The sequence below is a fragment of the Tachysurus fulvidraco genome, chromosome 7 (assembly GCF_022655615.1).
Source record: "Tachysurus fulvidraco isolate hzauxx_2018 chromosome 7, HZAU_PFXX_2.0, whole genome shotgun sequence".
Classification (NCBI taxonomy): domain Eukaryota; kingdom Metazoa; phylum Chordata; class Actinopteri; order Siluriformes; family Bagridae; genus Tachysurus; species Tachysurus fulvidraco.
Genome location: NC_062524.1, coordinates 10995454 through 11012452, shown reverse-complemented (window position 1 = coordinate 11012452; position 16999 = coordinate 10995454). Strand labels below are relative to the sequence as shown.

The 16999-nt window shown below is 44.0% G+C and overlaps 1 protein-coding gene across 11 annotated transcripts in view; it reads left to right on the top strand.

Moving 5' to 3' along the window:
* The window catches only part of phactr4a (phosphatase and actin regulator 4a), a 51639-nt gene that overhangs the window by 10792 nt on the left and 23848 nt on the right, over nucleotides 1–16999 (top strand). For 9 of the 11 annotated variants that reach the window (XM_027143818.2, XM_027143822.2, XM_027143819.2 and 6 more), the window contains one exon: nucleotides 5704–5743. In XM_027143818.2, coding sequence (XP_026999619.2) covers nucleotides 5731–5743 — 13 coding nt within the window. In that variant the 5' untranslated portion in view covers nucleotides 5704–5730. Of the gene's footprint in view, nucleotides 1–5703; nucleotides 5744–5958; nucleotides 6113–12339; nucleotides 13144–16999 lie in introns of those variants that run through there. The other 2 variants (XM_027143815.2, XM_027143816.2) reach the window with 2 other exon arrangements.

Genomic DNA, 16999 nt, shown 5'->3' with positions numbered 1-16999 from the left:
CTAAGAGAAAGAAAAAAATAAACAAAAAGAAAACGAACAACAGAAATGAAAAGCAAAATCAAAAAGACGACGAAACAAATGGAAGCGTAACACAACGAAAAGAAAAACAAACCGCAATCAAAAACGATCATTATAAACAAAAGGAAAACAAACACAACAGACAAAAGAAAATAAACATTATACCAAACAACCGAAAACATGAAACGGTTATTTAACTGATTTTTACTCCTAAACTCCTAAAAGTTTAAAAAGAACAGATTTTTGTTTTTAATGAAACTCCAGAGCATTAACATGGAAACTAGTGTAATACTTTTGATTCTGTTTGAAGAACAGAGCACTGAAATAGTTCAATACATTAAACACTGAATATTTGTGATTTCTGTTCATTGCAAACAAAACACAATAGCAGACAAATCCTCCTCTTATGTTCAAGTGTTCCTTTCAACAGTCGAGCCATTTTACTCTTTAACCCTATGCCCCACAGACTGGAGGACGGGGCTGAAATGACTGCCACACATGCTTCTATTAGGTTTCGAAACGGCTTTCCAAAGTGCAGCGTGACACAGCGCCCCTGCTCAGGGTACACAGCGCTCTGTCTCTGGCTAACATGTGAGTCATGAATAAAGTGCCCTAGGCGTGGCACAGCGCTATTCAAACACTCCTTTTAAAGCGCATTAGCTAGAGATTGCAGGAATCTGTCCTTAAGGAACAATAAAGTATGAGAGACCTGAGTGACACACTCTTTAGACACGTTTACGGTCATATTTGAATGTGAAATTCACAATTTTCCCAGGGTTTCCCGCAGAACATTTGTTAGTTAAGGCGAGGCGGCGCTTCTTTGTGAGAGAGACCACAGACTCTGTACTACATTTAACAATTATTTATTTAACACTAAATATAAAAGTTAAATAACATATAATAATAAATAAGAAAGAAACAAAACAACATTCCAAATTTTGTGGACACGTATTTTATCAACTGGCTAGTGATTTTTTTTATCCTGTAGACAGTGACGGACCACGTCTTTCTCTCATTTCAGCTGTGTGGCACGCGTGCGCGCTCATGGTGTGAAGCGTGTCTGCGCTATTCTCCGAGATGCACTAGACGGCCTTTTGTGCAGCGGAATTTAGTGCAACCTAGTTAAGGCGGTATGGCTTCCGAGCTTAGGCGGGCCGCCTTAACTGAAAAGCACTGCGGGAAACCCTGTTTTCCAATATTATTGACTTTAAATTAGCTTTTGGGTTTGTTTATTTGTTGACAAGCTTCAGCTCCTGAAAAACAGGACGTGTTTTAAGTGTGCTCAAGCTACAATTTGTACGGGATTGTTTTCCAGACCTAACTTTGAGTATACAGTGAGGAAAATAAGTATTTGAACACCCTGCCATTTTGCAAGTTCTCTCACTTAGAACTAATGGAGGGGTCTGAAATTGTCATCGTAGGTGCATGTCCACTGTGAGAGACATAATCTAAAAAAAAAAATCCAGAAATCACAATGCATGATTGTTTTAACTATATATTTGTATGATACAGCTGCAAATAAGTATTTGAACGCCTGAGAAAATCAATGTTAATATTTGGTACAGTTGACTTTGTTTGCAATTACAGAGGTCAAACGTTTCCTGTAGTTTTTCACCAGGTTTGCACACACTGCAGGAGGGATTTTGTCCCACTCCTCCACAGAGATCTTCTCTCTTCACAGTCAGATTTCTGGCCTGTTGCTGAGAAACACGGAGTTTGAGCTCCCTCCAAATATTCTCTATTGGGTTTAGGTCTGGAGACTGGCTAGGCCACGCCAGAACCTTGATATGCTTCTTACAGAGCCACTCCTTGGTTATCCTTGCTGTGTGCTTTGGGTCATTGTCATGTTGGAAGACCCAGCCTCGACCCATCTTCAATGCTCTAACTGAGGGAAGGAGGTTGTTCACCAAAATCTCGCAATACATGGCCCCGGTCATCCTCTCCTTAATACAGTGCAGTTGCCCTGTCCCATGTGCAGAAAAACACCCCAAAGCATGATGCTACCACACCCATGCTTCACAGTAGGGATGGTGTTCTTGGGATGGTACTCATCATTCTTCTTCCTCCAAACACGTTTAGTGGAATTATGACCAAAAAGTTCTATTTTGGTCTCATCTGACCACATGCCTTTCTCCTCTGGATCATCCAAATGGTGACATGCATGATTTCAAACCATGATGTCTTTGTGTATTACCAACAGTAACCTTGGAAATGGTGGTCCCAGCTCTTTTCAGGTCATTGACCAGCTCCTCCTGTGTAGTTCTGGGCTGATTTCTCACCTTTCTTAGGATCATTGAGACCCCACGAGGTGAGACCTTGCATGGAGCCCCAGTCCGAGGGAGATTGACAGTCATGTTTAGCTTCTTCCATTTTCTAATGATTGCTCCAACAGTGGACCTTTTTTCACCAAGCTGCTTGGCAATTTCCCCGTAGCCCTTTCCAGGCTTGTGGAGGTGTACAATTGTGTCTCTAGTGTTTTTCGTCAGCTCTTTGTTCTTGGCCATGTTAGTAGTTGGATTCTTACTGATTGTATGGGGTGGACAGGTGTCTTTTATGCAGCTAACGACCTCAAACAGGTGCATCTAATTTAGGATAATAAATGGAGTGAAGGTGGACATTTTATAGGCAGACTAACAGGTCTTTGAGGGTCAGAATTCTAGCTGATAGACAGGTGTTCAAATACTTATTTGCAGCTGTATCATACAAATATATAGTTAAAAAATCATACATTGTGATTTCTGGATTTTTTTTTTAGATTATGTCTCTCACAGTGGACATGCACCTACGATGACAATTTCAGACCCCTCCATGATTTCTAAGTGAGAGAACTTGCAAAATGGCAGGGTGTTCAAATACTTATTTTCCTCACTGTATTTTTAGTACATGTACCTGTAAGAACACATAAGTATACAAGTGTTGAGTAACTTCTTTAAGGTTATTGAGAGCAAAGCTGGCCGATCTGAGTGTGCACAGCTGTATCAGCAAGCACGGTCATTAAAAAAATCACAAGAGGTGAAACTTTTCACACCGGGCTTAATCCTGGGTTCTCGTCAACCTAAACCCTGCTTTTAACCAGTTTAGCGGGACGTCTCAGGTTTGTGATGTAGAGCCTGAGTTATTAAATGTTATTACCACGTGGTGTTAGAAGATGCTTAGCAGAAGCTAACCAGCCTGTGGCCCCTGAAACCCTGCTTCGTAGCACATGAAACCCTGTACGTAGCAACAATTAATTAACGGCTCGCCGGCATCAGATAGCAAAACGTTGCTATGTCTGTCATGCTTCTATTTTTAAAGTCGGATGTCAACAAACCCCTGGTCAACTACACAGCAAACTTAAACAGGCCAAAAAAAAAGCTTGAGACCAGCCATTATCTAAAGCGGTTGTGCGCTGTATTTGTCTGGTCCTTTTTTTTTTTGACACCACAAATGTACAAAAAAGAAGGTAAACCAGGGTCTAGGAATGTATCGACTGGATTTTAGGGTTAGTAAGTTGAGAAAATCTCAGCATACATGTCACTTGTCACTCTGTTGCTTGCCTCGGCTCTGTGTCTCTGACATCACCGCTGCATGTCGGACATGTCCACGTCTTAGTGTAAACACCTTTAGGCTTCTGGATTTAAGCTTCAGTTTTCATTGGAAGATTTTCATGCAGTTTTAAATGTGCAAGTTTCAGCTAAGTGGATATAAATACCTCGTCTTATTCACCCTTATTTTTTATAGCTCAAGCTTCAGTTTCTGGTTGCACTGCACTGCACTTCTGCTTTTTCCCCCCCATTGCTTTCAAGTCATCAGTTTATCAGCTCTTCCATCAGCTCTCTGATGAGACTTCAAACAAGGTCAAAAGGCAAAGCTTTCTACTGCACTTCCTCACAACACACAACCACAGACTAATACCCAGCCAATAAGATGACAGGAGTGTGCTGTTTTTACTGGTATAATCGGCGCTGAGGTGATGTGAGGCTGAGCAGGAAGCTGTTACACCCCTCAGAAGAAAGATTATTATTCACCAATATCAGCACATCCACAAGTGTTGCGTTCCTCTTCTGCCACAGATGTTTGCATATGAATACAATTTGTTTCTGTACGGTGCAAATGGAAGGGTTTTTGCAACGATAGCGAGCATTATAGTGGCGTTAATAAAAATAAATAAATAAATATCATTGTTCTAGTAGTTTGGAGGAATAGTAGTTAATAATGGCAATAGTTGTAGCTGGAGATTATAGCAGTGTATATAGGAGTTGAAGTAATCACTAAAGTAGTTTAGTTGTACGAATAGTTGGTTTAGTATTTAGTAGGTGATGTAGTAATTGTAATGATTGTACTAGTAACAGTGGTTGTTCTAATAACAGTAGTAGTACATTTATAGCAATTTAGGGTTAAGGGCCTTGCTCAGGGGCCCAAATGTGGCATCTCGGTGGAACAGGAATTTGAACTCACAACCTTTCCATTGGTAGACCAACACCTTAACCCTAGGCTACCACAGCCAATAGTTATAGTAAAGTTTGAAGCAGTAATAATAGTGATAACTGTAGGAGTAATAGGTGAAGTAATAGTAGTTAGAAGTAATACCAGTGATGGGTGTAGCACAGCGGTGTCCAATCTTATCCGGAAAGGGCCGGCGTGGGTGCAGGTTTTCATTCCAACCAAGCAGAAGGCCCTTTGTGGATAAGATTGGACACCGCTGGTATAGTAATAACAGGGGTTGTTCTAATAGCGGTAGTAGTTGTAGTAGTAACAGTAATGGTAGTTCTAATAGCAGTAGTAGTATTACTAGTAGATAGAATAATAGTGATAGAAATAGTTGATGACTATCAGTAGTAGTAGATAGAAGTTAGAAGTAATACCAGTACTGGATTAAGTAGTCGTACCAATGACTGCAGTGGTACTAATAGCAGTTGAAGTAAGAACTGTAGAAGAAGGATCAGTAATGGCTTTAACTAGAAGTAGCAGTATTAGTGGCCGAAGTATTAACTTTTTTAAGTAATAGTAAAAGTAGTGAAGCGACATGAGTAATAGCTGTAGTGGTTGAAGTAATAGTTGTTGTAGAAGTAGTAAAATAGTAGTACGTAGATGTTACAATTGCTAACTAACAGTAGTGATATTGATTAAATGAATACATTTTGGAGTAGTAGCCGTAATAGTTGAAGTAGTTGTAACCGCTATAACAATACTAGTAGAAGTGATAATGGTAGCAGCTGTAGTAGTAGTAGTGATTGGAGTAATAACAGTTGTAGCAGTAGTAACGTTGGATGTAATAGTAGTTCGAGTAATTTGTGTAGTAGTAACGGCTGAAGAAGTGCGGTAGTAATAGTAAGAATAATGGATGGAATGGTACTATTTGCTTCAGTAGTAATAGTGGAAGTGCTAGTAATTGAAATAGTAATAGTTGTAGCTATAGTAGTAATATTGGTTGAAGTAACAATAGCTTTAGTAGTTAAAATAATGGCATATTGATGATAGCTGTATTAGTATTTATAACCATACTAGCAATAGTGGACACAGTAGTAAGTTGAGTGGTTAAGGTTTAGTGAGTAGTATTTAAGCGGTAAAATGGGTATTGCCATTTTTGCTCATGGTTTTATTCATTTATTTCTGTGTTCATTGCTTCAAAATATAGGAGAATGTGCTGAAACTTATTTATAAAGCTGTTCTGCTTCTCCCCTAATTTCATCTTCTCTGTTTTAGATAACTCAGAGCTGCTGTGATACTGGAATGGAAAAGCGAGGTAAGACAGTGTTTATTCTTCTTGTCCTTCAGCATGACTAGTTCTTTTCTAAACCTTTAAACTCATTAATGAATATAGTTAGGTTTTTCCTTCTTGGCTGCAAGTTATCAAAGTGAAAATTCCAGCCTTCGGTGACCTCATCAAAATTCAAATGCATTAGAGAGGGACGTGATTTGTTACAGATGATCATGTGACGCTGACGTCTTGCTGAGTAGGCGATACCTGATCTCACGTTGCGGAGCCTACACACTTTCAGGTGTGCTGTGCTGTAGAGCGTATGTGCTTTGGGGTGTGTGTGTGTACTTATGTCTCATGTTGTTGACTCGATGGATGAAGCGGATCATGCTGTAGACCAAGGAACTATGTCAGGTAGGAGAAATCCTGTTCAGGAGGTTCAGTGCTGAGTGTTTGAGGAAAGTCTTTCACGTTGTTATGAACTTGTGTGTTTTTTTCCACTCGCAGACTTGAACCTGTCACATGACTCTTGTTCTTTCATGCCTGAGTGCTTTGTTACAGCACACCCGATTAATTAAGCTGGGAGTGCTGAAGCAGTGAAACACCATGCTACGTGTTGTTGTCGTCGTTTATACCTGAGAGTAACCTTCTTCCTTTTTCTTACACGCTTTAAGTCTGAAACAAAATCTCTGTTCCTCATAACCTACATTTTCAGAGCTAGCTTGATAGCTAAATGCTCATTTCTATCATTCTTGTTTCCTTTTTAAGCCTCTTGTTAAATACAACATTGTTTATGGTTTCTGTTTAGGGTGTGATGTGGTTAGTGGCACTGCTCATATCTGTTGTATGTCTTTTAATAGTGCTCTAAATCAAATATTGTAACTGAATGTTTATCTAATACTTTTGCACTATTCGATATGTAAGCTAATTTTTATTATTAATAGAAATACTAAAGATAGCAATACATCTCTTTTTCTCGCGCGTGTGTGTGTGCGCGTGTGTGTGTGCGCGTGTGTGTGAGAGTGTGCGCGTGTGTGTGTGTGAGAGTGTGCGCGTGTGTGTGAGTGTGCGTGTGTCTGTGTGTGTGTGAGAGAGAGTGTGCGCATGTGTGTGTGTGTGAGAGAGTGTGCGCATGTGTGTGTGTGTGTGTGTGTGAGAGAGTGTGCGCATGTGTGTGTGTGTGTGTGAGAGAGTGTGCGCATGTGTGTGAGAGAGTGTGCGCATGTGTGTGAGAGAGTGTGCGCATGTGTGTGAGAGTGTGCGCATGTGTGTGTGTGTGTGTGTGAGTGTGCTCGTGTGTGTGTGTGAGTGTGCACGTGTGTGTGTGTGAGTGTGCGTGTGTGTGTGAGTGTGCACGTGTGTGTGAGTGTGCACGTGTGTGTGAGTGTGCACGTGTGTGTGAGTGTGCACGTGTGTGTGAGTGTGCACGTGTGTGTGAGTGTGCACGTGTGTGTGAGTGTGCGCGTGTGTGTGAGTGTGCGCGTGTGTGTGAGTGTGCGCGTGTGTGTGAGTGTGCGCGTGTGTGTGAGTGTTCGCGTGTGTGTGAGTGTGCGCGTGTGTGTGTGCGCGTGTTTGTGAGAGTGTGCGTGTGAGAGAGTGTGCGCGTGTGAGAGAGTGTGCGCGTGTGAGAGAGTGTGCGCGTGTGAGAGAGTGTGCGCGTGCGTGTGAGAGAGTGTGCGCGTGCGTGTGAGAGAGTGTGCGCGTGCGTGTGAGAGAGTGTGCGCGTGCGTGTGAGAGAGTGTGCGCGTGCGTGTGAGAGAGTGTGCGCGTGCGTGTGAGAGAGTGTGCGCGTGCGTGTGAGAGAGTGTGCGCGTGCGTGTGAGAGAGTGTGCGCGTGCGTGTGTGTGTGTGTGTGAGAGAGAGTGTGTGTGTATGAGAGTGCTTGTGTGTGCGTGTGAGAGAGTGCGCATGTGCGTGTGAGTGTGCGCGCGTGTGTGAGTGTGCGCGCGTGTGAGTGTGCGCGCGTGTGTGAGTGCGCGCGCGTGTGTGAGTGCGCGCGCGCGTGTGTGAGTGCGCCCGTGCGAGTGCGCCCGTGCGTGTGTGAGTGCGCCCGTGCGTGTGTGAGTGCGCCCGTGCGTGTGTGTGAGTGTGCGTGTGTGTGAGTGTGCGTGTGAGAGAGTACGTGTGTATGAGAGAGTGTGCGCGCGTGTGTGTGTGAGAGAGAGTGCGTGTTTGTGTGAGAGAGAGACAGAGTGAGAGAGAGTGCGCGCGCGTGTGTGAGTGTGCGCGCGCGTGTGTGAGTGAGCGCGTGTGTGAGTGTGCGCGCGCGTGAGTGTGCGCGCGCATGTGTGAGTGTGCGCGCGCACAATCACACACGCGCACACTCACACACGCGCACACTCACACACGCGCGCGCACACTCACACACGCGCGCGCACTCTCTCTCACTCTGTCTCTATCACACATGCGCACTCTCTCTTTCACACACGCGCACTCTCTCTCTCTCACACGCGCACTTGCTCTCTCTGTGTGAGTGTGCGCGCGTGTGAGAGAGAGAGTGCGCGCGTGTGTGAGAGAGAGAGTGCGCGCGTGTGTGAGAGAGAGAGTGCGCGCGTGTGTGAGAGAGAGAGTGCGCGCGTGTGTGAGAGAGAGAGTGCGCGCGTGTGAGAGAGAGAGTGCGCGCGTGTGTGAGAGAGAGAGTGCGCGCGTGTGTGAGAGAGAGAGAGCGCGCGTGAGAGAGAGAGAGAGTGCGCGCGCGTGAGAGAGAGAGAGTGCGCGCGTGTGAGAGAGAGAGTGCGCGCGTGTGAGTGAGAGAGAGCGCGCGTGTGAGAGTGAGAGAGCGCGCGTGTGAGAGAGAGCGCGCGTGTGTGAGTGAGAGAGAGCGCGCGTGTGAGAGAGAGAGTGCGCGCGTGTGAGAGAGAGAGAGCGCGCGCGTGTGTGAGAGAGAGAGCGCGCGCGTGTGAGTGAGAGAGAGCGCGCGTGTGTGAGTGAGAGAGAGCGCGCGTGTGTGAGTGAGAGAGAGTGCGCATGTGTGAGTGAGAGAGAGTGCGCGTGTGTGAGTGAGAGAGAGTGCGCGTGTGTGAGTGAGAGAGAGTGCGCATGTGTGAGTGAGAGAGAGTGTGTGTGAGTGAGAGTGCGCGTGTGTGAGTGAGAGAGAGTGCGCATGTGTGAGTGAGAGAGAGTGCGCATGTGTGAGTGAGAGAGAGTGCGCATGTGTGAGTGAGAGAGAGCGCGCGTGTGTGAGTGAGAGAGAGTGCACGTGTGTGAGACGGAGAGAGCGCGCGTGAGTGAGAGAGAGCGCGCGTGTGAGTGAGAGAGAGCGCGCGTGTGAGTGAGAGAGAGCGCGCGTGTGAGTGAGAGAGAGTGCACGTGTAGCTGAATCTGCAGTTACCAGGTTGTGCTTTAGAGGGAGCTTTTAAACAAGAACTGAAGTCTTCTTTCATGAACTAACAGTTTCTTCCCAGATAAATTATGACACTTTTTTTTTTAATCTGCACACTCACCTTCCTCCTCTCACTGTGTGTCCGAGGTGACGCTCTGTGTCCTTAAACACTGACGTCATGTGGCTGTAGTGAGGCTCATCCTGCATGGTGCTTTTATTTAGTTGTGTATCTTCTTGTCATTGTTCTAATACTTTAAACACTTCAGTTATAATATAGAACTGCTTTTAGATTTATCTGCCTTCTGATCCCGAGAGTTTGTGTACATTAGATGGTATTTTTTGTTCTCTGGATTATATAAAGCTTTTTAGGGCCTTAAAAAACACTAAAACTAAATGTATACTTTTTAATATTTTGAGAAAATATTGTGGTATTTCAAGCTTTATTTTGAGAATATGTAAAATAATGTAAATAATCAAAATGTTCAAAAGAATGTTTGTTTTAGATTATATCAAGCTGTATCAAGTCCACTGTTTTTATTTATTTTATTTTATTTATTTTTACATATACAGAACCTTGTGAAGTATTATCTCATATTACTGAAGTATAACTTACCATCTACAATTAACACTGAAATACTGAATGTGTGTGTGTCTGTGTGCATATATAGATATAGACATATATAAACAAAAAGAGACGGGTCACATGACCCATTATTTGCACACATGACTGTTTATGGCACTGAGTTCCAGTTTAACTTATTTGCTGAACGGACATCTGATCCAGACGTTATAATAACGTCACAAAAGTCAAACAGTGCAACAAACCCACAGCTGCATTAAAAGATTGATATCAGCTCATAATAATGTTTTTAAAACAAGAAAAAAGTGACAATATTGCTTCTGTTCTAAAATGGAACATATATATTTGAGGTGTTTATTGAAAGGGAAAAGACGGGTAGTGCTCAGATTCTGAGCTGCTGATGCTTGATTACGTTTCCGTGCTGTTCAGAGAGTCCGTGAAGCTGAATGTTAATCAGAGCAATCGATCCTGAAGGAGCTGAACTCCGACACGCTCTTTATCTCAACACCGTACAGCATATGGACTGGAGCAATAATCACAAGCCTAATGGAGAGCTAATATGGCGTAACACATCAGGGCTCAGCTACGGTACCGAGTGCACCAGCATTTCTCTGCTATGCTGTACAGAAAATCTTAAATTTGACCACATGATATTCACCACCATAATGACCACATGATATTCACCACTTAATACTGACCACATGATATTCACCACTTCATATTGACCTCATGATATTCACCACTTCATACTGACCACATGATATTCACCACTTCATAATGACCACATGATATTCACCACTTCATACTGACCTCATGATATTCACCACTTCATATTGACCTCATGATATTCACCACTTCATACTGACCTCATGATATTCACCACTTCATATTGACCACATGATATTCACCACTTCATACCGACCACATGATATTCACCACTTCATAATGACCACATGATATTCACCACATGAAAATTCACCACTTTATATTCACCACAACATTCACCATATTAATACAGCTAAGTACGGTGACCCATACTCAGAATTCGTTCTCTGCATTTAACCCATCCAAAGTGCACACACACAGCAGTGAACACACACACACAGAGCAGTGGGCAGCCATTTATGCCGTGGCACCTGGGGAGCAGTTGGGGGGTTCAGTGCCTTGCTCAAGGGCACCTCAGTCATGGTATCGCCAGCCCGAGACTCGAACCCACAACCTTAGGGTTAGGAGTCAAACTCTCTAACCATTAGGCCACAAATTAGGCCATACTTTATGTTTGGAAAAGTTCAAGAATTATGTTCAAGAATTTATTTCATTTCAAATAGCAGATCAAAAATGTTTGTTTTGTAGAATATATATGGAGAAAACGGGGTGTCCAAAAACCTTTGACTGGTAGTGTACACATGAGCCTCATCATCATCATCACCACTGTACTGACCTGTGTTCAATTTTGGGGAAAAAAAAAACCAGAAAATGAGTTTCAAGGATCGATCGAATGATTTGAACTTCATCAAGTGCACATCTAATTGTTTTAGGAAGATTAAGTGTGTGTAAACAGCGGTGTCTCTGGCTGGCACGAGACACACAGCACACTTTCCTGACCTTCCAAATCTCTATGTAAAGTTTTGAGAAATTCTTTTTAGCATTAGATCATAATCGTTCCATTTTCTCCCAAAACATTTTGTTTGTTCCAAACTTAATCGCACTTCGACTTAATCGACTCAGTAGTACTTTTAAAATAGAAAATGCGATGAATTTATTTGTCAGATTTATTTTTATTATGAGGGTGGTGAAGAAAGTCCAGCTTATTTACAGACACCCGGATAAGCAGCTTCCATGACTGAATGATGACGATGCTTTATATATTTAACGCTTTTAATTTTTCATGCTTGGTTCATGACTATATATTAGATAGTTTCTTATCAAAGCTTTGACTGAATCTTTTTGACTCCGCTCACCAGGTCGGGAGAAAAGGCACAAAAGTCTGTAGTCAAATGATTGGTTCACAGTCCAGAGGTAAATTTAACAGATGAATTGGCGATGTAAAGAGCAAAAAAACACACACACACACACACACACACACACTACATTAGCTTACATTACACTTGTTTGGAAGAACTATGTCTAGAAGAAGGATACCACGAGCATGCTAATGAGGTGGAGTGGTTCAGGATACAGCCTCAGAGCCTCGGGTTTGATCCTGAGCTCAGGTGACCACATGGAGTAAACGAATTACATGACGATCAAATCACGTTGGCTGTACAAAACTCAAACTGAACCCCAGCTCTATTCATTTTATTTATTCATTCATTTATTATTATCTTTTAGAGAAAATGGAAAATAAAAAGCTTCCTGGTTTCTGTTATTATCCCAGCGTATAACTAACAGAACAGCGATAACTCCTGAATTTGTCTTCACCTGATGATCATTCTTTACATAATGTTTCGCGCACACAGTTCATGGTCATGTCGGTTTACTTTAGCTGTTTTTGATCAGGTGACTAAGAGAACGATAATAAGCTGCTGTTTATAATAAGGTTGTCATTAGGCATGTGCTGATGAATCACTTCCACAATATCAACACACAGGATAATGTTACAGTGATTTATTTAGGAGTCAGATGGTCGGCTTAGTCTAGCGTCACTTTGGTACAGTTTATTCTCTTCATATAGCGTCCTTTTGCATTTATGTGCACAGTGAAACATCAGGCCGATCATATCGACTGGGACCTGGGACCGGCTTTTCTGACTAAAGCCTTCTGTACGTTTATTTATTTTTACATATACAGAACCTTGCAAAGTATTGGCACCTCTCAGCAATTCTCTCATATTACTAAACTATAACGAAAAACCCACAGCTGCAGTAAAACATTAAACGATGATATCAGCTCATAAAAGCATTTAGGAATGTGCACCATCGCACTGGCCACAGGGGAGGCATTTTTCTCACACACCTGCCATTCGCTGTGCCTCTCGGTGTAATCAGATGCTCGTCTGATGTCACTTCCTGCTGCCTGCAAATTCCACCTCAGCCGCAGTTCATCTTGCAGCGAGCTCTTGGGTTACCTCGTCCATGTAGCGCGACGCGTGATGTCTCGAGGGTCGTTCGCTGCACTTATGGCAAGTCTGCGTTTATTCCCGTGGCTGTTACGCTGCCTAAAGGAACTTAGGCACTGAAAAAAGAAAAGAAAAAACTCCAGCGCGGGAATGACAGGCATCTGAGCCTGCTGGAATACCTCAAGCTTGTGGAGTAACTTATTTACTAAGTCAGAGGTGCTCTGAGGGAGGGACCAACACAGTGAGAGAGAGAGAGAGAGAGAGAGAGGGAGTTGTGCTGTGTATGAAGGCACGACAGATAAGGAAACAGAGGACGGCGAGCAAGCCAAGAGGCTTGGGTTACTGTTAAAGTTCAATCGCTGGCTACAGAAAAGGAGAGAGGATAAGAAGCAGACCGTGTTTTTACCCTCCCTGCCTCAGGCCTGGGAGCATGGGCCAGGGAGCTAGCACTCAGGCTCACACACACCACTCTACTCTTAGTACAGGTGAGACACACACACACACACACACACACACACACACACACACACACACACACACACACACACAGTGATTAGCTGACTGACGATGTGGAATGCAGCACACAATGTAGTATTCATCTCTTGTATTGTCATTTAAAAACATTTTTACACCCTCTGAGCTGCTCCGTCCAACTGTTCCTGCACACACTAGTATCTTAAGTGTGTTCTTAAGCTGTTCTGTACACAGAGTTTCTCTCGTTATCACTGTCCTCGTCTTGTTACACAGAGAGTAATAATAACCTCCCAGGCTTTGATTAATCATAATTACCACTTTCTTTATTGATGACACTGAGTCCATCTTTCTTTCCTCCTCCTTTTCTCCTCCTTCTCTTATCCGCATGTATCTCTTTATGTATATTTTTTATTCGTTCGTCAGTAAGACATCACTCTATTGGCAGGATGGATAGGATGATAGCGTGTGCCGTGGGGGGCGTGTCGTGCACGGGGGAGGAGTCCTGCGGTCTGGGGGTGGGGGGAAGGTCTCGGTCTGCCGCTGTCGTGGGCGTCAACTGTGCGGTTGGTAAGGTTAGCCACGGGTCATATAGGAAATCCTAGCGGAATGATGTTGAAGGTTAGGTGTGGGTTTTGTGGGTGCCGTCGGCCAGCAGGTCCTCTGCCGGCTCGTGGATCGGTGCGGAAGTATGGACCCGAACAAAAAACTGGCCGAGGGCGTTAGTCCGACACCAATATGCCCTTGTGTCGAATGGCGAGAGAGGGCTTGAGAGAGAGAGTTAGGTGGAGTGGTCGCTGAGTTGTGCCTTGTGATGGGACAAAAGGGGCGGGCCGTGGAATTATTATGTAGGGTTGTGGGGGAGTAGGAGATCAGAGGAGAATACAGGACGGGCTAAGAGGGAGGAGGTGTCTGAGAGGAGCGGAGGAGCAGAGGCAGGTAGGGGGAAGAATGGTCGTTGGTAATAATGGTCATGTAAGAAGGGAAGACGTGTGGCCAGATTAATGGTACGGAAAGAGTGGAGATAAGTATACTGAATCACGAAATTGCTACCAAAAAGGTGGTAACCTGTGGAACACGAAAAACATGCAGGGGAGACCCAGACAACACAAGCATATATATGCCTAAGGTGGCCGCGAGAGACCCTGCGCGAGTCGCAGCCGCCAGCCGACAAGCGGGCCAGCCGCCACAAGAAGCCCGGACAAACCGCAAACAACACGAGCGAACAGGAACGCGGGGTGCGAAACCCAAGGGCGGGAGGCGTTACAGAAACGGCTGTGAACCTGACAAATTCAACTGCTGACCAAACCAAAATTTCAGCAGCGCTGTGGTACGAATGTAGGTAAAAACTTTTTATAGGTTCTCTTAAAATCATTCAGCATCAGTATAATTTTATGACCTCTGTAACTTCTTATTTATTCAGTAATTAAGAGGAATAATTCTTATTGATCATTATTGAGTCTTATGCCACCTACCAATTCACTCTTGAGAGGAAGCACACCTCAGGACAATACGGATACTAACACATCACTGGCTCCGTCATCGTGTTGCGCACTCATCCCACATCCGGGGATGTGGTAGCTCAGTGGTTAAGGTGTTGGGCTACTGATCAGAAGGTCACAGGTTCGAACCCTAGGTCCACCAAGCTGCCACTGCTGGGCCCCTGAGCAAGGCCCTTAACCCTCAGTTGCTCAGTTGTAAGTCACTCTGGATAAGGGTGTCTGCTAAATGCTGTAAATGTAAATGTAAATGTTTGCAGGGTGACTTCGTGGGCAGTATTAGCCGGAAAAGTGTGCACAGACGTGTTCACGCATAAAGTGCACCCTAAATCCTATACTTATGCACTACTCTGTCAGTTTGGAGTATAAACAGAGTAAGCAGTGCGTTCACACTGAAATGTTTCCTTCCAAGATGAAATGCACTTCAGGCACACAGATGTTGCACCGGGTTGTTGGACGCTGCATGCACTCAACACTCGCAGCACAGGAAGAGGGGCGAAGCTACCAAAAAACAAATCCCAAGATCTGGATGGAGTGTCGTCTCATGACGGAGACTCTGCTGGGATTGATCTGCGTGGACAGCCCATGACCTATTGGTTATCTGAGGCCAGCTTCACCAGTGAACATTGGAAGGATTTAGTGTTGTGTTTGTGGTGAACTCAGAAATGACGCTGACCTGTTAGTTCCTCAGGAGCTCTTGGTTCCACAATTCCACTGGACTACAAACTGCTGTAGAAAGGACATTATTTACATTTATGTTCTCAGGCTTGCTCATTAGGGATAGATTTTAAGCTTTAAAATTTCTATTCTGTTTCTATGCTCCTGTAAAGCTGCACCGAGACAACGTCAGATGTAGAAAGCTTTATACAAATAAACGGAAACTTCATCCACTGGAAAGCTTTGGTCTGTTAAGTCCTTTTCCCTCAGAACACCTGTAGTCATTAGAATTGATTTGCACCTGACAAGCGATGTATGTTTGTGTAACTAACACACACCAGAGAGTCTTTATGATGTGTGTGTGTGTGTGTGTGTGGAGCGTACATTAACATGGATGTAGGATTTATCTGTGCTCAGACCTCCATGACTTCCTTATAAACAGTGTCTGTATGTAGACTCTGAGTGGAGTCTTGTGTCTTCAGATGCCTGGATTCGTATGTCTCTTATTTGCTTTGACAGTACGGAGGATGTGAACAGTGCAGTAAGCCGTGTGTTATACCTGTGTGAATCTGCCTTTAATCTCTGAAGTGCAGTTTTACTAGACTGTATTAATAACCAGCGCTGTGTGTGTGCGCTTGTGTTTGCCTTTCAAGCTCATATGTTTGTTTGTATTTCTCCTGGGTTCAGCTTGCTGTGTGTGGTTTGGGTGTGTATTTGTGTTTCGGTCACATTCAAGCTCACATATTTGTGTGTGTGTGTGTGTGTGTGTGTGTGTGTGTGTGTGTGTGTGTGTGTGTGTGTGTGTGCACATCTCTCTCTTCAATGATGTGTGTATTACTCACTTCCAGGAGTGTGTGCGTTTTTGTTTTTCAAGCTTATATATGTGTGTGTGCTCTCTCTTTAATGATGTGTGTGTGTCCCTCTTCTAGACTTGTGTGTAATTCCCACTTCCAATTGTGTGTGTGTGTGTGTGTGTGTGTGTGTGTGTGTGTGTTTCTTTTACAGGCTTGTGTGCCTGAGAGCGAGAATGAGAGAGAGAGAGAGAGAGAGAGAGAGAGAGAGAGAGTGTGTGTGTGTGTGTGTGTAAGTGTGTGTAACAGTCATGTCATCTGCACATGTCTCTGTCCTCACTTGATTAAGGCTCCCTGAACGTTCTCTTCTGCTTGAACTCTGATACTCCTTTACTCACATGCCACGCTCTCTGTTGTAACACAGATCCTATAATAGTGCCATGGAAACACAGGCTGCGCTGTAGTCTCTGACTTCACACCTTCCACACACCTTAACGCAGAGTCTTTGCTCTGTCAGCGGTTTATACACACTACACCTGATCCAGTGCCTGCGCAGTACATTGATTATTGACCACGTAGCCATAAAGATGTAGGCCGACCTGCTCGATGACTAATCCATTCTGTTAGAAAGTAAAGTTGTGTTAAGGCAGTGTTGTGCGTCCAGGAAACTTCTTCCTCGTTCAGTCTTATTTTCTTTCTTCTTTTGGCTGCTCCTCAAACAGGTAACACAACCCACCCATTTTATTTGGGCTTGGGACTGGCACTAGGTAAGCGGCTGGGTAAAATCAAACCCGAGCCACAGCGACGAGCGCAGGGTTTCCTTCCGTTGAACCACCAGCCAAACTTCCTCATTCAGTATTCAACATAAAATAAAATGAAATGCTTTTCTCACAGTGAGAGCTTGTGTGTGCATGTTTTACTAC